General features: G+C 44.1%; 1 protein-coding gene across 1 annotated transcript in view; it reads left to right on the plus strand.

Annotated features, from left to right (window-relative positions):
- fat3a (FAT atypical cadherin 3a) overlaps positions 1 to 23123 on the plus strand; it is a 411491-nt gene that overhangs the window by 274531 nt on the left and 113837 nt on the right. Inside the window, 1 exon segment of the mRNA XM_052467975.1 lies at positions 1235 to 1296. Coding sequence (XP_052323935.1) covers positions 1235 to 1296 — 62 coding nt within the window.

Consider the following 23123-nt stretch of genomic DNA (forward strand, 5'->3'; position numbering starts at 1 on the left):
CCCATTATCAGCAACCATCACTCCTGTGTTCCAATGGCACGTTGTGTTAGCTAATCCAAGTTTATCATTTTAAAAGGCTATTTGATCATTAGAAAACCCTTTTGCAATTATTTTAGCACAACTGTAACCTGTTGTTCTGATTAAAGAAGCAATAAAACTGACTCTAGATCTCGTACAACACAGTGTACTATTCCCTTCACAGAACAGCGCAAACTGACTCTACCCAGAATAGAAATGAGGAGCGGGAGGTACACAACTGAGCAAGAGGACAAGTACACTAGTGTGTCTATTTTGAGAACCAGATGCCTCACAAGTCCTCAACTAGCAGCTTCATTAAATAGTACTCCCAAAACACTAGTCTCAACATCAACAGTGAAGAGGTGACTCCGAGATGCTGGCCATCTAGGCAGAGTTCTTCTGTCTAGTGTCTGTGTTTTTTTTGCCCATCGTAATCTTTTCTTTTTATTGGCCAGTCTGAGATATGTCTTTTTCTTTGCAACTCTGCCTAGGAGACCAGCATCCCGGAGTCGCCTCTTTACTGTTGACGTTGAGACTCTAATGTACTTGTCTTCTTGCTTAGTTGTGCACCGGGGCCTCCCACTCCTATTTCTATTCTGGTTAGGGCCAGGTTGCGCTGTTCTGTGAGCGTTGTACACAGCGTTGTATGAAACCTTCAGTTTCTTGGCAATTTCATCATTTACAACATTAACAATGTATTAACAATATTTCGGATTGATTTTATGTTATTAATAATGGACAAAAAATTGCTTTTCTTTCAAAAACAAGGACATTTCTAAGTGATCCCAAACTTTTAAACGGTAGTGTAGCTACAGTTAAGAAAATGTACTCCTGAGGTGCTGACCTGTTGCACCATCTACAACCACTGGGATTTTTATCTGACCCTGCTGTTCATCTATGAACGTTTGAACATCTTGAAGAACAATATGGCCTTAATGGCCATGTACTCTTATAATCTCCACCCGGCACAGCTAGAAATAGGACTGGCCACTCCTCAGAGCCTGGCTTCTCTCTAGGTTTCTTCCTAGGTTTTTGCCTTTCTAGGGAGTTTTTCCTAGCCACTGTGCTTCTAAATCTACATTGCTTTTGGGTTTTAGGCTGGGTTTCTGTGTAGCACTTTGACATATGCTGATGTAAAAGGGGTTCATAAATATATTTGATGTTCCAGTAAGTGTTTGTTAGTTCTTCTCTGATGTGTTCGTCTCTGTGTTCACAGGTGTCATCACTACCACGTCCAGGAAACTGGACAGGGAGCAACAGGCTGAGCATGTTTTAGAGGTAAGAGACACTGTGTGTGTGTGTGTGTGTGTGTGTGTGTGTGTGTGTGTGTGTGTGTGTGTGTGTGTGTGTGTGTGTGTGTGTGTGTGTGTGTGTGTGTGTGTGTGTGTGTGTGTGTGTGTGTGTGTGTGTGTGTGTGTGTGTGTGTATCTATGTGTGTGTGTGTATCTATGTCTATGTCTATGTCTGTGTGTGTGTGTGTGTGTGTGTGTGTGTGTGTGTGTGTGTGTGTGTGTGTGTGTGTGTGTGTGTGTGTGTGTGTGTGTGTGTGTGTGTGTGTGTGTGTGTGTGTGTGTGTGTGTCCGACACGTTTCTATGCATGTGTTTGGCTGTCTGACGTGAATGCGCTGTCAGATGTTCAATGAAAATACAGTACACCTCTCAGTATCTCTCTCCAATTGCGGCGGACTGGAGCCAAACCTTTAGAACACTGACAGAGAGAGAAGCCTCCTGTCCCAATCCACTCTGCTCTCTTTCTCTTCCTCCACTCTCTCTGTCTCTCTATCACACTCTATCTTTCTCTCTCATATTCTCTTTCTCTCCCCGTCTCTCTCTCTCTCTGTCTGTCTTTTTCTCTCACTCCCTGTTGATCTCTCTCTATCCCTCTCTCTTCATACCTCCCTCTCTGACTTCCTGGTCTCAGTAGAGTGTGCATTAGAGAGGCAGGTCTAGTGTAATTGAGTCAGTACGAGGAGTGGAGCAGGAAATGGAATTTGTGTGTTGGGTTCCATTATGAGCTGATTGGAGTGCCGTATCTTGACTAAGGGTGGCAGATTGGAAGTAAATGGTGTTGCTGCTGCCAGAGTCCTGAATCATGAGCCTGTGTGTGTGTGTGTGTGTGTGTGTGTGTGTGTGTGTGTGTGTGTGTGTGTGTGTGTGTGTGTGTGTGTGTGTGTGTGTGTGTGTGTGTGTGTGTGTGTGTGTGTGTGTGTGTGTGTGTGTGTGTGTGTGTGTGTCTGGTGACAAACTCTTTTTAAAAGATATTCTGCTCTTGCTGTATTGATTGTTTCTCAGTGAAATGCTGGTGTATGTTTTGAAGCAAGTTGGTTATTTTTGCCACACTGCAGTATACTTCAGATATGGTCTGTTACGGGGAGAAATATGTGATGAGGAAACAGATCAATGGACACATTACATCCATTAAATCCTCAACGTAATGAAGCCTTTATGTTTTATGTTAGTTGATGCTCGGTAACATCTCTTCTCCCACCTCCTTATAACGTCTAATAACGCTGTGCTGTGAGAGAAAGCCAACATCTTCGGCCATCTCCCTACCTCTCTGTCCTCTGCCTATCTGTCCGTCTGTCTGCCAGCCATTCCTATCTCCCTATCTCTCTGTCCTCTGCCTATCTGTCCGTCTGTCTGCCAGCCATTCCTATCTTCCTACCTCTCTGTCCTCTGCCTATCTGTCCGTCTGTCTGCCAGCCATTCCTATCTTCCTACCTCTCTGTCCTCTGCCTATCTGTCCGTCTGTCTGCCAGCCATTCCTATCTCCCTACCTCTCGGTCCTCTGCCTATCTGTCCGTCTGTATGCCAGCCATTCCTATCTCCCTACCTCTCTGTCCTCTGCCTATCTGTCCGTCTGTCTGCCAGCCATTCCTATCTTCCTACCTCTCTGTCCTCTGCCTATCTGTCCGTCTGTCTGCCAGCCATTCCTATCTTCCTACCTCTCTGTCCTATGCTTGGCTGTCTGTCTGTCCGTTGGTCTGCTAGCCATTCCTATCTTCCTACCTCTCTGTCCTATGCTTGGCTGTCTGTCTGTCCGTTGGTCTGCTAGCCATTCCTATCTTCCTACCTCTCTGTCCTATGCTTGGCTGTCTGTCTGTCCGTTGGTCTGCTAGCCATTCCTATCTTCCTACCTCTCTGTCCTATGCTTGGCTGTCTGTCTGTCCGTTGGTCTGCTAGCCATTCCTATCTTCCTACCTCTCTGTCCTATGCTTGGCTGTTTGTCTGTCCGTTGGTCTGCTAGCCATTCCTATCTTCCTACCTCTCTGTCCTATGCTTGGCTGTCTGTCTGTCTGCCAGCCATTCCTATCTTCCTACCTCTCTGTCCTATGCTTGGCTGTCTGTCTGTCTGCCAGCCATTCCTATCTTCCTACCTCTCTGTCCTATGCTTGGCTGTCTGTCTGTCCGTCTGTCTGCCAGCCATTCCTATCTTCCTACCTCTCTGTCCTATGCTTGGCTGTCTGTCTGTCTGTCTGTCTGCCAGCCATTCCTATCTTCCTACCTCTCTGTCCTATGCTTGGCTGTCTGTCTGTCCGTTGGTCTGCCAGCCATTCCTATCTTCCTACCTCTCTGTCCTATGCTTGGCTGTCTGTCTGTCTGCTAGCCATTCCTATCTTCCTACCTCTCTGTCCTATGCTTGGCTGTCTGTCTGTCCGTTGGTCTGCTAGCCATTCCTATCTTCCTACCTCTCTGTCCTATGCTTGGCTGTCTGTCTGTCCGTTGGTCTGCCAGCCATTCCTATCTTCCTACCTCTCTGTCCTATGCTTGGTTGTCTGTCTGTCCGTTGGTCTGCTAGCCATTCCTATCTTCCTACCTCTCTGTCCTATGCTTGGCTGTTTGTCTGTCCGTTGGTGTGCTAGCCATTCCTATCTTCCTACCTCTCTGTCCTATGCTTGGTTGTCTGTCTGTCCGTTGGTCTGCTAGCCATTCCTATCTTCCTACCTCTCTGTCCTATGCTTGGCTGTTTGTCTGTCCGTTGGTCTGCTAGCCATTCCTATCTTCCTACCTCTCTGTCCTATGCTTGGCTGTCTGTCTGTCCGTTGGTCTGCTAGCCATTCCTATCTTCCTACCTCTCTGTCCTATGCTTGGCTGTCTGTCTGTCCGTTGGTGTGCTAGCCATTCCCTCACTCCATTCCACATATAGTTTAGCGACAGACTTAAAATGGTGCGGCAGTGCGGACATGTTAAGTCTTATTTCCTCTCCATGCCAACCCTCCAAACAGTAAACAGTGGTGTGATTTAGACCGGTCATAGAAATCCATATTCATTTACACAGATGCCACGCCAGATCAATGAGGAATAAACAGATGGAGAATGACTATGATTTTGTTGTCCCATGCTGTGAAGTCTTATCGATATCTACAGAGTTTAACCTAAATATTAATGGCTCACATTTGTTTCATAGGTTTGGTGCAGAGCTTTATATTGATGTGATTTGTACTGTACATCCGGTCAGATTTAGCAGGGGTTTATAGATCAAAGTTAGCACGTAGCCTGTTAGCATGGAATGTGTTAGCTTACAATGTTGCAGTTAGGCCTGTACAAAGAACCTGCTTTTGGTTCTTCAATAGGTGATAAAACAGATTTGACCATAAATATATTATTCCTTCTCCTAGACTTTTGTTTGATCTTCTATGCTTAACTTTTTGTGGAAAGAACAGGTGAAGAGTTTATTTCCAAAACTCTTTAAGCATCAATCTTTTTTATTTTTTGCACTTTTTTATCACCAATTTCAATCTTGTCTCATCGCTGCAACTCCCCAACGGGCTCGGGCGAGGCGAGGGTTGAGCATGACCCGCCAAACACTCGCCCGCTGGTTCCACCAATGTGTCAGATGAAACACAGTTCAACTGAGGTCAGCCTGCAGGCACCTGGCCCGCCACAAGGAGTCGCTAGAGCGCAATGAACCAAGTAAAGCCCCCCCGGCTAAACCCTCCCCGAACCCGGTCACGACACAGTCTGGGATCGAACTCGGGTATTTAGTGATGCCTCAAGCACGGCGATGCAGTACCTTAGACCGCTGCACCACTCAGGAGGCCCACATTTGTGTTTTTTAGTAAATTATTGCTTATGGTTACATTCATGGGTGTGTAAAATATTCCTTTTCTCAGATTTTTTATTCATATATTTTAGCTAGGTATTAAAACGTTGTTGTTTTTTCTTCAAAACACTACATATCATATTTTCCATTGTTTAGTTGGAATGGATTGTATATGGATTGTATACTGTTTTGACTGTGATATGTAGTCGTCTCACCTAGGTATCTTAAGATGAATGCACCCACTGTAATTCGATCTGGACAAGAGCATCTACTAAATCTGTGGTTCCCAAACTGTTTGGCAGGGCGGAACTCAGTCTGGAACCTACTCTTGAAAGTTGTAGTAGTAGAATGCACAGGGTGCAATTTCGAAATTGGGGAGTGCATCATCAGTGACTGTATGTACATATCGCAGCCAGAAGCCATGGAATACAGGCAACATCCGCATCAAGCTGCCACTTTCAAGGAGCAGGACACTAATCCATACCACTATAAGAAATCCCACTATGCCCTCAGACGAACCATCAAACAAGCAAAGCGCGAATACAGGATTAAGACTGAATCCTACTCCACCGGCTCCGATGTTCGTCGGATGTGGCAAGGCTTGAAAACTATTACGGACTACAAAGAGAAACACAGACGCGAGCTGCCCAGTAACGCAAGCCTACCAGCTAAATGCATTTTATGCTCGTTTCGAGGCAATCCATACTGAATCCATACTGAAGCTGATGCATGAGAGAACCAGCTGTTCTGCATGACTGTGATAACACTCTCGGTAGCCGATGTGAGCAAGACCTTTAGACATGCAAAGATTCACAATGCCATGGATTACCAGGACGTGTACTCAAAGCATGTGCGGACCAACTGGCAAGTGTCTTTACATACATTTTCAACCTACCCCTGACTGAATCTGTAATACCTACATGTATCAAATAGCCCACCCATTTTCACCTACCTCATTCCCATACTGTTTTTATTTATTTACTTTTCTGCTCTTTTGCACACCAATATCTCTACCTGTACATGACCATCTGATCATTTATCACTCCAGTGCTAATCTGCAAAATTGTAATTATTCGCCTACCTCCTCATGCCTTTTGCACACATTGTATATAGACTCCCCCTTTTTTTCTACTGTGTTATTGACTTGTATTTTGTTTACTCCATGTGTAACTCTGTGTTGTCTGTTCATACTGCTATGCTTTATCTTGGCCAGGTCGCAGTTGCAAATGAGAACTTGTTCTCAACTAGCCTACCTGGTTAAATAAAGGTGAAATAGATAAAATAAAAATCAAGCAGACCATCATAGTCCCTGTGCCCAAGGAAGGGAAGGTAACCTGCCTAAATGATTACCGCCCTGTAGCACTCACATTGGTAGCCATGAAGTGCTTTGAAAGGCTGATCATCACATCAACAGCATCCTCCCAGATACCCAAGACCCACTCCAATTCGCATACTGCCCCAACAGATCCACAGATGACGCAATCTCAATCGCACTCCACACTGCCCTTTCCCACCTGGAGTATAGGAACATCTATGTGAGATTGCTGTTCATTGACTACAGCTCAGCGTTCAACACCATAGTGCCCACGAAGCTCATCACTAAGCTAAGGATCCTGGGACTAAACACTGCCCTCTGCAACTGGATCCTGGACTTCCGATGGGCCACCCCCAGGTGTTAAGGGTAGACAACAACACGTCTGCCACGCTGATCCTCATCACTGGGGCCCCTCAGGGGTGTGTGCTTAGTCCCGTCCTATACTCCCTGTTTGGCGTGGCCAAACATGACTCCAACACCACCATTAAGTTAGCTGACGACACAACAGTGGTAGGCCTGATCACCGACAACGATGAGACAGCCTATAGGGAAGAGGTCAGAGACCCGGCAGTGTGGTGCCAGGATGACAACCTTTCCCTCAATTTGAGCAAGACAAAAGAGCTGATCGTGGACTACAGGAAAAGGTGGGCCAAACAAGCCCCCATTAACATCGACGGGGCTGTAGTGGAGCGGGTCGAGAGTTTCAAGTTCCTTGGTGTCCACATCACCAACAATCTATCATGGTCCAAACACACCAAGAGAGTCATGAAGAGGGCACATCAAAACCTTTTCCCCCTCAGGAGACTAAAAAGATCTGGCAATGGTCCCCAGATCCTCAAAAAGTTCTACAGCTGCACCATCGACAGCATCCTGACCGGTTGCATCACCGCCTGGTATGTCAACTGCTCAGCATCTGACCGCAAGGCGCTATAGGGAGTAGTGCGTATGGCCCAGTACATCCCTGGGGCCAAGCTTCCTGCAATCCAGGACATATATATAATAGGCGGTGTCAGAGGAAAGACCATAAAATTGTCAGAGACTCCAGTCACCCAAATCATAGACTGTTTTCTCTGCTACCACACAGCAAGCAGTACCGGAGCACCAAGTCTAGGACCAAAAGGCTCATCAACAGCTTCTACCCCCAAAATATAAGACTGCTGATCAATTAATCAAATGGCCCCCGGACTATTACAATGACAATTACAACAATACTGAATGAACACTTATTTTAACTTAATATAATATATAAATACAATCTATTTAGTCAAAAATAAGTCATGAAACATGCTCAATTTGGTTTAAATAATGCAAAAACACAGTGTTGGAGAAGAAAGTAAAAGTACAATATGTGCCATGTAAAAAAGCTCATGTTTAAGGTCCTTGCTCAGAACATATAAAAGCTGGTGGTTCAATATTCCCAGTTCTTCAATATTCCCAGTTAAGAAGTTTTAGGTTGTAGTTATTATAGTAATTATAACGCGTTGACTATTTATCTTTATTCCATTTGTATTTCATATACCTTTGACTGTACCTTTGATGTTCTAATAGGCACTTTAGTATTGCCTGCCTAATCTCAGGAGATGATAGGCTTGAAGTGTCATGGTAATTTCCTGTATTACTAAACATTGAGAGAGCAAACCACACACGAGTCAGAGTTATATTATAAAGTCCATCTTTAATTATATTTTAGCTTCACCATAGCCCTGTGACTCTATGATCTCACTGAATTCAGTGTCTATAAATGAATTCTCTGAGAGTCCTTACAAAACAATTCTTAGTATCATTTATAGCCAAGACACACCCCTCTCAACTAACATGACGAATAACAGATTTTAGGAACATTACAAAGGGCCTTTTACTTGAGAGAGGAATATCCCATAGCCAGACAGCATTAGCTATAAATTATTGTTCAGTTTGGTCTCTTTAGACGAGGTTCTACTTCTCATTCTTGGTACTTCATATTACCAAACCATTACCTCATCCAACGGCATATATCAATTGTCAATTCTAGATACTCCCATCTCAAATACACGGACAAGATCGGAAAAGACAGTGAGCCTCTTAGGTCATATACTAGGTCAAGATAAGGGCAACCTCAGAGGGGACATACAATGGTTCCGGACACTGCCATACTCCTCCCCCCAATGGGAAAAGTAGGGAGTGACTGGTGTACAGACATTGTGGAGCCCTTCACATGGTTTAACAGATATCCTCACATATGAAGACAATCCTGACCTCTCCCCTCTCTGGGCCCCAAGTGACTAAGCTCGAGCTAAGAAGGGATAACTGCAACTGCCAACAGTATTAACCAAAAGAAAACATCCTAATGACAAATATATTTTATTTATCAATGTTACCTAACTAATTCTGATTCTGCTACGACAGAAGTCATAAACAGTGCTGTGAATCAAGCATTGCTAAGAGCTGCTGGCAAACGCAGTAAAATTTGAATGAATGCTTTCGAGCCTGCTGCTGCCTACCACCGCTCAGTCAGACTGCTCTATCAAATCTCGAATCATAGACTTAATTATAATAAACACACAGAATACGAGCCTGCTGCTGCATACCACCGCTCAGTCAGACTGCTCTATCAAATCTCAAATCATAGACTTCATTATAATAAACACACAGAATACGAGCCTGCTGCTGCCTACCACCGCTCAGTCAGACTGCTCTATCAAATCTCAAATCATAGACTTCATTATAATACAATAAACACAGAATATGAGCCTGCTTCTGCCTACCACCGCTCAGTCAGACTGCTCTATCAAATCTCAAATCATAGACTTCATTATAATAAACACACAGAATACTAGCCTGCTGCTGCCTACCACCGCTCAGTGAGACTGCTCTATCAAATCTCAAATCATAGACTTCATTATAATACAATAAACACAGAATACGAGCCTGCTGCCTACCACCGCTCAGTCAGACTGCTCTATCAAATCTCAAATCATAGACTTCATTATAATAAACACACAGAATACGAGCCTGCTGCTGCCTACCACCGCTCAGTCAGACTGCTCTATCAAATCTCAAATCATAGACTTAATTATAATACAATAAACACAGAATACGAGCCTGCTGCTGCCTACCACCGCTCAGTCAGATTGCTCTATCAAATCTCAAATCATAGACTTCATTATAATACAATAAACACAGAATACGAGCCTGCTGCTGCCTACCACCGCTCAGTCAGTCTGCTCTATCAAATCTCAAATCATAGACTTAATTATAATAAACACACAGAATACGAGCCTGCTGCTGCCTACCACCGCTCAGTCAGTCTGCTCTATCAAATCTCAAATCATAGACTTAATTATAATAAACACACAGAATACGAGCCTGCTGCTGCCTACCACCGCTCAGTCAGACTGCTCTATCAAATCTCAAATCATAGACTTCATTATAATACAATAAACACAGAATACGAGCCTGCTGCTGCCTACCACCGCTCAGTCAGACTGCTCTATCAAATCTCAAATCATATACTTAATTATAATAAATACACAGAATACGAGCCTGCTGCTGCCTACCACCGCTCAGTCAGACTGCTCTATCACATCTCAAATCATAGACTTAATTATAATAAACACACAGAATATGGGCCTGCTGCTGCCTACCACCGCTCAGTCAGACTGCTCTATCAAATCTCAAATCATAGACTTAATTATAATAAACACACAGAATACGAGCCTGCTGCTGCCTACCACCGCTCAGTCAGACTGCTCTATCAAATCTCAAATCATAGACTTAATTATAATATAATAAACACAGAATACGAGCCTGCTGCTGCCTACCACCGCTCAGTCAGACTGCTCTATCAAATCTCAAATCATAGACTTCATTATAATACCATAAACACAGAATACGAGCCTGCTGCTTCCTACCACCGCTCAGTCAGACTGCTCTATCAAATCTCAAATCATAGACTTAATTATAATAAACACACAGAATACGAGCCTGCTGCTGCCTACCACCGCTCAGTCAGATTGCTCTATCAAATCTCAAATCATAGACTTAATTATAATACAATAAACACAGAATACGAGCCTGCTGCTGCCTACCACCGCTCAGTGAGACTGCTCTATCAAATCTCAAATCATAGACTTCATTATAATACAATAAACACAGAATACGAGCCTGCTGCTGCCTACCACCGCTCAGTCAGACTGCTCTATCAAATCTCAAATCATAGACTTAATTATAATAAACACACAGAATACGAGCCTGCTGCTGCCTACCACCGCTCAGTGAGACTGCTCTATCACATCTCAAATCATAGACTTCATTATAATAAACACACAGAATACGAGCCTGCTGCTGCCTACCACCGCTCAGTCAGACTGCTCTATCAAATCTCAAATCATAGACTTCATTATAATACAATAAACACAGAATACGAGCCTGCTGCTGCCTACCACCGCTCAGTCAGACTGCTCTATCAAATCTCAAATCATAGACTTCATTATAATACAATAAACACAGAATATGAGCCTGCTTCTGCCTACCACCGCTCAGTCAGACTGCTCTATCAAATCTCAAATCATAGACTTCATTATAATAAACACACAGAATACTAGCCTGCTGCTGCCTACCACCGCTCAGTGAGACTGCTCTATCAAATCTCAAATCATAGACTTCATTATAATACAATAAACACAGAATACGAGCCTGCTGCCTACCACCGCTCAGTCAGACTGCTCTATCAAATCTCAAATCATAGACTTCATTATAATAAACACACAGAATACGAGCCTGCTGCTGCCTACCACCGCTCAGTCAGACTGCTCTATCAAATCTCAAATCATAGACTTAATTATAATACAATAAACACAGAATACGAGCCTGCTGCTGCCTACCACCGCTCAGTCAGATTGCTCTATCAAATCTCAAATCATAGACTTCATTATAATACAATAAACACAGAATACGAGCCTGCTGCTGCCTACCACCGCTCAGTCAGTCTGCTCTATCAAATCTCAAATCATAGACTTAATTATAATAAACACACAGAATACGAGCCTGCTGCTGCCTACCACCGCTCAGTCAGTCTGCTCTATCAAATCTCAAATCATAGACTTAATTATAATAAACACACAGAATACGAGCCTGCTGCTGCCTACCACCGCTCAGTCAGACTGCTCTATCAAATCTCAAATCATAGACTTCATTATAATACAATAAACACAGAATACGAGCCTGCTGCTGCCTACCACCGCTCAGTCAGACTGCTCTATCAAATCTCAAATCATATACTTAATTATAATAAACACACAGAATACGAGCCTGCTGCTGCCTACCACCGCTCAGTCAGACTGCTCTATCACATCTCAAATCATAGACTTAATTATAATAAACACACAGAATATGGGCCTGCTGCTGCCTACCACCGCTCAGTCAGACTGCTCTATCAAATCTCAAATCATAGACTTAATTATAATAAACACACAGAATACGAGCCTGCTGCTGCCTACCACCGCTCAGTCAGACTGCTCTATCAAATCTCAAATCATAGACTTAATTATAATATAATAAACACAGAATACGAGCCTGCTGCTGCCTACCACCGCTCAGTCAGACTGCTCTATCAAATCTCAAATCATAGACTTCATTATAATACCATAAACACAGAATACGAGCCTGCTGCTTCCTACCACCGCTCAGTCAGACTGCTCTATCAAATCTCAAATCATAGACTTAATTATAATAAACACACAGAATACGAGCCTGCTGCTGCCTACCACCGCTCAGTCAGATTGCTCTATCAAATCTCAAATCATAGACTTAATTATAATACAATAAACACAGAATACGAGCCTGCTGCTGCCTACCACCGCTCAGTGAGACTGCTCTATCAAATCTCAAATCATAGACTTCATTATAATACAATAAACACAGAATACGAGCCTGCTGCTGCCTACCACCGCTCAGTCAGACTGCTCTATCAAATCTCAAATCATAGACTTAATTATAATAAACACACAGAATACGAGCCTGCTGCTGCCTACCACCGCTCAGTGAGACTGCTCTATCACATCTCAAATCATAGACTTCATTATAATAAACACACAGAATACGAGCCTGCTGCTGCCTACCACCGCTCAGTCAGACTGCTCTATCAAATCTCAAATCATAGACTTCATTATAATACAATAAACACAGAATACGAGCCTGCTGCTGCCTACCACCGCTCAGTCAGACTGCTCTATCAAATCTCAAATCATAGACTTAATTATAATAAACACACAGAATACGAGCCTGCTGCTGCCTACCACCGCTCAGTCAGACTGCTCTATCAAATCTCAAATCATAGACTTCATTATAATACAATAAACACAGAATACGAGCCTGCTGCTGCCTACCACCGCTCAGTCAGACTGCTCTATCAAATCTCAAATCATAGACTTCATTATAATACAATAAACACAGAACACGAGCCTGCTGCTGCCTACCACCGCTCAGTCAGACTGCTCTATCAAATCTCAAATCATAGACTTCATTATAATACAATAAACACAGAAATACGAGCCTGCTGCTGCCTACCACCGCTCAGTCAGACTGCTCTATCAAATCTCAAATCATAGACTTCATTATAATAAACACACAGAATACGAGCCTGCTGCTGCCTACCACCGCTCAGTCAGACTGCTCTATCACATCTCAAATCATAGACTTCATTATAATAAACACACAGATTACGAGCCTGCTGCTGCCTACCACCGCTCAGTCAGATTGCTCTATCAAATCTCAAATCATAGACTTAATTATAATAAACACACAGAATACGAGCCTGCTGCTGCCGACCACCGCTCAGTCAGACTGCTCTATCAAATCTCAAATCATAGACTTCATGATAATAAACACAGAATACTAGCCTGCTGCTGCCTACCACCGCTCAGTCAGACTGCTCTATCACATCTCAAATCATAGACTTCATTATAATAAACACACAGATTACGAGCCTGCTGCTGCCGACCACCGCTCAGTCAGACTGCTCTATCAAATCTCAAATCATAGACTTCATTATAATAAACACACAGAATACGAGCCTGCTGCTGCCTACCACCGCTCAGTCAGACTGCTCTATCAAATCTCAAATCATAGACTTCATTATAATACAATAAAAACAGAATACGAGCCTGCTGCTTCCTACCACCGCTCAGTCAGACTGCTCTATCAAATCTCAAATCATAGACTTCATTATAATAAACACACAGAATACGAGCCTGCTGCTGCCTACCACCGCTCAGTCAGACTGCTCTATCAAATCTCAAATCATAGACTTAATTATAATAAACACACCCTAAACACACCCTACCCTAATACAAACACACTACAACAAACTCACCACCCTACTAGAAACACACTACCCTACTAGAAACACCCTACCCTAATACAAACACACTACAACAAACTCACCACCCTACTAGAAACACCCTACCCTACTAGAAACACCCTACCCTAATACAAACACACTACAACAAACCCACCACCCTACTGTAAACACACCAACCTACTACAAACACCCTACCCGACTACAAACACACTACAACAAACTCACCACCCTACTAGAAACAGGTGCTGTTTCTAGTAGGGTGGTGAGTTTGTTGTCGTGTGTTTGTATTAGGGTAGGGTGTTTTTAGTAGGGTAATGTGTTTCTAGTAGGGTAGTGTGTTTCTAGGAGGGTGGTGAGTTTGGTGTAGTGTGTTTCTAGTAGGGTGGTGAGTTTGTTGTAGGGTGTTTGTAGTAGGGTATTGTGTTTCTAGTAGGGTAGAGTGTTTTTAGTAGGGTAATGTGTTTCTAGTAGGGTAGTGTGTTTCTAGTAGGGTGGTGAGTTTGGTGTAGTGCGTTTCTAGTAGGGTGGTGAGTTTGTTGTAGGGTGTTTGTAGTAGGGTATTGTGTTTCTAGTAGGGTAGATTGTTTCTAGTAGGGTGATGAGTTTGTTGAAGTGTGTTTCCAGTTGGGTGGTGAGTTTGTTGTAGTGTGTTTGTAGTAGGTTAGGGTGTTTCTAGTAGGGTAGTGTGTTTCTAGTAGGGTGGTCCCAGGACTACCTGACATGAGGACTCCTTGCTGTCCCCAGTCCACCTGGCCATGCTCCTGCTCCAGTTTCAACTGACCTGAGCCCTAGGACCGTGCCCCAGGACTACCTGACATGAAGGCTCCTTGCTGTCCCCAGTCCACCTGACTGTGCTGCTGCTCCAGTTTCAACTGTTCTGCCTTATTATTATTCGACCATGCTGGTCATTTATGAACATTTGAACATCTTGGTCATGTTCTGTTATAATCTCTACCCGGCACAGCCAGAAGAGGACTGGCCACCCCACATAGCCCGGTTCCTCTCTAGGTTTCTTCCTAGGTTTTGGCCTTTCTAGGGAGTTTTTCCTAGCCACCGTGCTTTTACACCTGCATTGTTTGCTGTTTGGGGTTTTAGGCTGGGTTTCTGTACAGCACTTTGAGATATCAGCTGATGTACGAAGGGCTATATAAATAAATTTGATTTGATTTGATTTGATTTGGTGAGTTTCTAGTAGGGTGGTGAGTTTGTTGTAGGGTGTTTGTATTAGGGTAGGGTGTTTGTAGTAGGGTCGGGTGTTTGAAGTAGGGCATGGTGTTTCTAGTAGGGTGGTGAGTTTGTTGTAGTGTGTTTCTAGTAGGGTAGGGTGTTTGTAGTAGGGTGGTGAGTTTGTTGTAGTGTGTTTGTATTAGGGTAGGGTGTTTCTAGTATGGTGGTGTGTTTCTAGTAGGGTGGTGAGTTTGTTGTAGTGTGTTTGTAGTCGGGTAGGGTGTTTGTAGTAGGTTGGTGTGTTTCCAGTAGGGTGGTGGGTTTGTTGTAGTGTGTTTGTATTAGGGTAGGGTGTTTCTAGTAGGGTGGTGAGTTTGTTGTAGTGTGTTTGTATTAGGGTAGGGTGTTTGTAGTAGGGTAGTGTGTTTCTAGTAGGGTGGTGAGTTTGTTGTAGTGTGTTTGTATTAGCGTAGGGTGTTTGTAGTAGGGTGGTGTGTTTCTAGTAGGGTGGTGAGTTTGTTGTAGTGTGTTTGTATTAGGGTAGGGTGTTTCTAGTAGGGTAGTGTGTTTATAGTAGGGTAGGGTGTTTCTAGTAGGGTGGTGTGTTTGTTGTAGTGTGTTTGTATTAGGGTAGGGTGTTTCTAGTAGGGTGGTGAGTTTGTTGTAGTGTGTTTCGAGTAGGGTTGGGTGTTTGTAGTAGGGTAGTGTGTTTCTAATAGGGTGGTGTGTTTCTAGTAGGGAGCTGAGTTTGTTGTAGTGTGTTTGTAGTAGGGTAGGGTGTTTGTAGTAGGGTAGGGTGTTTGTAGTAGGGTAGGGTGTTTGTAGTAGGGTAGGGTGTTTCTAGTAGGGTGGTGTGTTTCTAGTAGGGTGGTGAGTTTGTTGTGGTGTGTTTGTAGTAGGGTAGGGTGTTTGTAGTAGGGTGGTGAGTTTGTATTAGGGTGGTGTGTTTGTATTAGGGTAGGGTGTTTCTAGTAGGGTGGTGTGTTTCTAGTAGGGTGGTGAGTTTGTTGTGGTGTGTTTGTAGTAGGGTAGTGTGTTTCTAGTAGTGTGGTGAGTTTGGTGTAGTGTGTTTCTAGTAGGGTGGTGAGTTTGTTGTAGGGTGTTTGTAGTAGGGTAGTGTGTTTCTAGTAGGGTAGAGTGTTTCTAGTAGGGTGATGAGTTTGTTGTAGTGTGTTTCTAGTAGGGTGGTGAGTTTGTTGTAGGGTGTTTGTAGTAGGGTAGGGTGTTTCTAGTAGGGTAGTGTGTTTCTAGTAGGGTGGTGAGTTTCTAGTAGGGTGGTGAGTTTGTTGTAGGGTGTTTGTATTAGGGTAGGGTGTTTGTAGTAGGGTTGGGTGTTTCTAGTAGGGTGCTGAGTTTGTTGTAGTGTGTTTCGAGTAGGGTTGGGTGTTTGTAGTAGGGTAGTGTGTTTCTAGTAGGGTGGTGTGTTTCTAGTAGTGTGGTGAGTTTGTTGTAGTGTGATTCTAGTAGGGTAGGGTGTTTGTAGTAGGGTAGGGTGTTTGTAGTAGGGTAGGGTTTTTGTAGTAGGGTAGGGTGTTTCTAGTAGGGTAGGGTGTTTCTAGTAGGGTAGGGTGTTTCTAGTAGGGTGGTGAGTTTGGTGTAGTGTGTTTCTAGTACGGTGGTGAGTTTGTTGTAGGGTGTTTGTAGTAGGGTAGAGTGTTTCTAGTAGGGTGATGAGTTTGTTGTAGTGTGTTTCTAGTAGGGTGGTGAATTTGTTGTAGGGTGTTTGTAGTAGGGTAGGGTGTTTCTAGTAGGGTAGTGTGTTTCTAGTAGGGTGGTGAGTTTCTAGTAGGGTGGTGAGTTTCTAGTAGGGTGGTGAGTTTGTTGTAGGGTGTTTGTATTAGGGTAGGGTGTTTGTAGTAGGGTAGGGTGTTTGTAGTAGGGTTGGGTGTTTCTAGTAGGGTGCTGAGTTTGTTGTAGTGTGTTTCGAGTAGGGTTGGGTGTTTGTAGTAGGGTAGTGTGTTTCTAGTAGGGTGGTGTGTTTCTAGTAGGGTGCTGAGTTTGTTGTAGTGTGTTTGTAGTAGGGTAGGGTGTTTGTAGTAGGGTAGGGTGTTTGTAGTAGGGTAGGGTGTTTCTAGTAGGGTAGGGTGTTTCTAGTAGGGTGGTGAGTTTCTAGTAGGGTGGTGAGTTTGTTGTAGTGTGTTTGTAGTAGGGTAGGGTGTTTCTAGTAGGGTGGTGAGTTTCTAGTAGGGTGGTGAGTTTGTTGTAGTGTGTTTCTAGTAGGGTAGTGTGTTTCTAGTAGGGTGGTGAGTTTCTAGTAGGGTGGTGAGTTTGTTGTAGGGTGTTTGTATTAGGGTAGGGTGTTTGTAGTAGGGTAGGGTGTTTGTAGTAGGGTTGGGTGTTTCTAGTAGGGTGCTGAGTTTGTTGTAGTGTGTTTCGAGTAGGGTCGGGTGTTTGTAGTAGGGTAGTGTGTTTATAGTAGGGTGGTGTATTTCTAGTAGGGTGGTGAGTTTGTAGTAGTGTGTTTCTAGTAGGGTAGGGTGTTTGTCGTAGGGTAGGGTGTTTCTAGTAGGGTGGTGAGTTTGTTGTAGTGTGTTTGTATTAGGGTAGGGTGTTTGTAGTAGGGTGGTGTGTTTCTAGTAGGGTGGTGAGTTTGTTGTAGTGTGTTTGTATTAGGGTAGGGTGTTTCTAGTAGGGTAGTGTGTTTATAGTAGGGTAGGGTGTTTCTAGTAGGGTGGTGAGTTTGTTGTAGTGTGTTTGTATTAGGGTAGGGTGTTTTTAGTAGGGTAATGTGTTTCTAGTAGGGTAGTGTGTTTCTAGTAGTGTGGTGAGTTTGGTGTAGTGTGTTTCTAGTAGGGTGGTGAGTTTGTTGTAGGGTGTTTGTAGTAGGGTAGTGTGTTTCTAGTAGGGTAGAGTGTTTCTAGTAGGGTGATGAGTTTGTTGTAGTGTGTTTCTAGTAGGGTGGTGAGTTTGTTGTAGGGTGTTTGTAGTAGGGTAGGGTGTTTCTAGTAGGGTAGTGTGTTTCTAGTAGGGTGGTGAGTTTCTAGTAGGGTGGTGAGTTTGTTGTAGGGTGTTTGTATTAGGGTAGGGTGTTTGTAGTAGGGTTGGGTGTTTCTAGTAGGGTGCTGAGTTTGTTGTAGTGTGTTTCGAGTAGGGTTGGGTGTTTGTAGTAGGGTAGTGTGTTTCTAGTAGGGTGGTGTGTTTCTAGTAGGGTGGTGAGTTTGTTGTAGTGTGATTCTAGTAGGGTAGGGTGTTTGTAGTAGGGTAGGGTGTTTGTAGTAGGGTAGGGTGTTTGTAGTAGGGTAGGGTGTTTCTAGTAGGGTAGGGTGTTTCTAGTAGGGTAGGGTGTTTCTAGTACATTTACATTTAAGTCATTTAGCAGACGCTCTTATCCAGAGCGACTTACAAATTGGTGCATTCACCTTATGACATCCAGTGGAACAGCCACTTTACAATAGTGCATCTAAATCTTTTAAGGGGGGTGAGAAGGATTACTTTATCCTATCCTAGGTATTCCTTAAAGAGGTGGGGTTTCAGGTGTCTCCGGAAGGTGGTGATTGACTCCGCTGTCCTGGCGTCGTGAGGGAGTTTGTTCCACCATTGGGGAGCCAGAGCAGCGAACAGTTTTGACTGGGCTGAGCGGGAACTGTACTTCCTCAGTGGTAGGGAGGCGAGCAGGCCAGAGGTGGATGAACGCAGTGCCCTTGTTTGGGTGTAGGGCCTGATCAGAGCCTGGAGGTACTGAGGTGCCGTTCCCCTCACAGCTCCGTAGGCAAGCACCATGGTCTTGTAGCGGATGCGAGCTTCAACTGGAAGCCAGTGGAGAGAGCGGAGGAGCGGGGTGACGTGAGAGAACTTGGGAAGGTTGAACACCAGACGGGCTGCGGCATTCTAGATGAGTTGTAGGGGTTTAATGGCACAGGCAGGTAGCCCAGCCAACAGCGAGTTGCAGTAATCCAGACGGGAGATGACAAGTGCCTGGATTAGGACCTGTGCCGCTTCCTGTGTGAGGCAGGGTCGTACTCTGCGGATGTTGTAGAGCATGAACCTACAGGAACGGGCCACCGCCTTGATGTTAGTTGAGAACGACAGGGTGTTGTCCAGGATCACGCCAAGGTTCTTAGCGCTCTGGGAGGAGGACACAATGGAGTTGTCAACCGTGATGGCGAGATCATGGAACGGGCAGTCCTTCCCCGGGAGGAAGAGCAGCTCCGTCTTGCCGAGGTTCAGCTTGAGGTGGTGATCCGTCATCCACACTGATATGTCTGCCAGACATGCAGAGATGCGATTCGCCACCTGGTCATCAGAAGGGGGAAAGGAGAAGATTAATTGTGTGTCGTCTGCATAGCAATGATAGGAGAGACCATGTGAGGTTATGACAGAGCCAAGTGACTTGGTGTATAGCGAGAATAGGAGAGGGCCTAGAACAGAGCCCTGGGGGACACCAGTGGTGAGAGCGCGTGGTGAGGAGACAGATTCTCGCCACGCCACCTGGTAGGAGCGACCTGTCAGGTAGGACGCAATCCAAGCGTGGGCCGCGCCGGAGATGCCCAACTCGGAGAGGGTGGAGAGGAGGATCTGATGGTTCACAATATCGAAGGCAGCTGATAGGTCTAGAAGGATGAGAGCAGAGGAGAGAGAGTTAGCTTTAGCAGTGCGGAGCGCCTCCGTGATACAGAGAAGAGCAGTCTCAGTTGAATGACTAGTCTTGAAACCTGACTGATTTGGATCAAGAAGGTCATTCTGAGAGAGATAGCGGGAGAGCTGGCCAAGGACGGCACGTTCAAGAGTTTTGGAGAGAAAAGAAAGAAGGGATACTGGTCTGTAGTTGTTGACATCGGAGGGATCGAATGTAGGTTTTTTTTTCAGAAGGGGTGCAACTCTCGCTCTCTTGAAGACGGAAGGGACGTAGCCAGCGGTCAGGGATGAGTTGATGAGCGAGGTGAGGTAAGGGAGAAGGTCTCCGGAAATGGTCTGGAGAAGAGAGGAGGGGATAGGGTCGAGCGGGCAGGTTGTTGGGCGGCCGGCCGTCACAAGACGCGAGATTTCATCTGGAGAGAGAGGGAGAAAGAGGTCAGAGCACAGGGTGAGCAGAACCAGCGGTGTCGTTTGACTTAGCAACGAGGATCGGATGTCGTCGACCTTCTTTTCAAAATGGTTGACGAAGTCATCTGCAGAGAGGGGAGGAGGGGGAGGAGGATTCAGGAGGGAGGAGAAGGTGGCAAAGAGCTTCCTAGGGTTAGAGGCAGATGCTTGGAATTTAGAGTGGTAGAAAGTGGCTTTAGCAGCAGAGACAGAGGAGGAAAATGTAGAGAGGAGGGAGCGAAAGGATGCCAGGTCCGCAGGGAGGCGAGTTTTCCTCCATTTCCGCTCGGCTGCCCGGAGCCCTGTAGTAGGGTGGTGAGTTTGGTGTAGTGTGTTTCTAGTACGGTGGTGAGTTTGTTGTAGGGTGTTTGTAGTAGGGTAGAGTGTTTCTAGTAGGGTGATGAGTTTGTTGTAGTGTGTTTCTAGTAGGGTGGTGAATTTGTTGTAGGGTGTTTGTAGTAGGGTAGGGTGTTTCTAGTAGGGTAGTGTGTTTCTAGTAGGGTGGTGAGTTTCTAGTAGGGTGGTGAGTTTGTTGTAGGGTGTTTGTATTAGGGTAGGGTGTTTGTAGTAGGGTAGGGTGTTTGTAGTAGGGTTGGGTGTTTCTAGTAGGGTGCTGAGTTTGTTGTAGTGTGTTTCGAGTAGGGTTGGGTGTTTGTAGTAGGGTAGTGTGTTTCTAATAGGGTGGTGTGTTTCTAGTAGGGAGCTGAGTTTGTTGTAGTGTGTTTGTAGTAGGGTAGGGTGTTTGTAGTAGGGTAGGGTGTTTGTAGTAGGGTAGGGTGTTTGTAGTAGGGTAGGGTGTTTCTAGTAGGGTGGTGTGTTTCTAGTAGGGTGGTGAGTTTGTTGTGGTGTGTTTGTAGTAGGGTAGGGTGTTTGTAGTAGGGTGGTGAGTTTGTATTAGGGTGGTGTGTTTGTATTAGGGTTGGGTGTTTGTAGTAGGGTGGTGAGTTTGTTGTAGTGTGTTTGTATTAGGGTAGGGTGTTTCCAGTAGGGTGGTGAGTTTGTTGAAGTGTGCTTGTATTAGGGTAGGGTGTTTGTAGTAGGATGGTGAGTTTGTTGTTGTGTGTTTGTAGTAGGGTAGGGTGTTTGTAGTAGGGTGGTGAGTTTGTTGTAGTGTGTTTGTATTAGGGTAGGGTGTTTCTAGTAGGGTGGTGAGTTTGTTGTAGTGTGTTTGTATTAGGGTAGGGTGTTTGTAGTAGGGTGGTGAGTTTGTTGTAGTGTGTTTGTATTAGGGTAGGGTGTTTGTAGTAGGGTAGGGTGTTTGTCGTAGGGTGGTGTGTTTCTAGTAGGGTGGTGAGTTTGTTGTAGTTTTTTATTTGTATTAGGGTAGGGTGTTTGTAGTAGGGTGGTGTGTTCGCCTCTCCCGAGTCCGTACGGGAGTTGCAGCGATGAGACAAGACTGTAACTAGCAATTGGACACCACGAAATTGGTGTCGTGTCTTGGCTATCAATAATGCGATGACTATTGTTTTATCAAATCAATGAATAATGTTGAATTATTATTGTGATTAAATTACTCATGTAACAATAATTGTTACATACAAATAATTATTATTTAAATAGTAAGTAGGAAAAGTTTGTTTAATGAGTTACCGTTTTCCAAATGAACTCTAAAGATATAAATATCTCTTACATTTCAGTCATCAATCAATTGTTATCTTCTATCAGTTTCATTCTGAATGTCACAAAATCCTTGGATATCTGCACAAACCATAGCATAAATGATGAATCAGCTATATACAAATTGTCTTAATTATTTATTTACCAACTAACTAAATAATCACACAGAATTACATAAACACACAAACAGAAAAGCTTAAACATTGAGTACTACATAATGCAATGAAAAGTCCCTAGTGGACTAAACCAATATGACGACTTGTTACACAAAATGAAAAGGGAGGTTCATGTAAGAAAGAGCGGGAGAAAAGACAAAGGACTTTATTATCGTACACACAGCTGATAACTATGCTCATGGAAATGCTAATACTTTACACAAGAATGGCCGCTCATTCGAAAATAATGCAATGTACATATTTATGATTGTATGCCTTATGTTGTCTCTCTGTTGAAATCGCTGGTCCGTCTGCTGGAGAGTCCGTCGATAGAAAGTCTCTGGTTGTGTTCCCCAAAAGTCATAATGTTTTTCGTGGTTGCAGCTTGTCTGCTGTTACAATGGTTATGTCAGGCGTACCAATGGTCTTTTGATAAGGAAATGTTCTTTGGAATGGTTCTTTCAGAGTACCATTCGGTCGTTCGATAGGGAAATGTCTTTAGAATGGATCTTTCAGAGTACCATTCGGTCGTTCGATAGGGAAATGTCTTTAGAATGGATCTTTCAGAGTACCATTCGGTCGTTCAATAGGGAAATGTCTTTAGAATGGATCTTTCAGAGTACCATTCGGTCGTTCGATAGGGAAATGTCTTTAGAATGGATCTTTCAGAGTACCATTTGGTCGTTCAATAGGGAAATGTCTTTAGAATGGATCTTTCAGAGTACCATTCGGTCGTTCGATAGGGAAATGTTATTTTCTCATCTTCGGTCAAGTTTCCTAGACTATTTTACATATACAGCTGCAGACTGTGAATGTGTAGTCATTAGTTTTGAAGATTTCTTAACCATTCATGAAGTGTGGACTGCGTCCTCACGTCTTCTGGTCTAATTTCAATTTTGTCAGGAGTGCTATTTAATAGCTGTGCTCACGTGGGCGTGATTAGGACTTCATATGAAAAACAATTATCTCATTTAGAAGGCTAACATTACATCTTCTGACAAATAGTTTCATATTTAATCATATCAGTTCCCCAACATTTGGATGTGAATCTGATCACTGAGATATGTACACATTCAGTGAAACAGTTGTGTTGTTATACTGTCCTTCATGGGATCCCAAAACACAACTGATCCCACAAAATGGTCCTTTACGTGCCCACGGACAACTCCAACCACTTGGACTACAGAAATATTGTTTCATTATTCAACCTTTTGATGTTATTGTTTTGGCGGGAGTAATCTTCTTGTAACAAAGAGGTTTCTTCCCCCTCATCCTGCCAAACCCAACGTTTCCACACTCTATTTCTGACCGGTCATAAAAATGTTTGGGATTGAGAGCGGGCAATCTGGTGTTTATCATCTTCACCCAACAGGGAAGTCATGACATTGAGGAGAAAAAGGGTGGTAGAAAGTTTATTTTGATTGGTTATTTTCTGCATTTATCAGA

Source organism: Oncorhynchus keta, chromosome 18, assembly GCF_023373465.1.
Source record: "Oncorhynchus keta strain PuntledgeMale-10-30-2019 chromosome 18, Oket_V2, whole genome shotgun sequence".
NCBI lineage: Eukaryota > Metazoa > Chordata > Actinopteri > Salmoniformes > Salmonidae > Oncorhynchus > Oncorhynchus keta.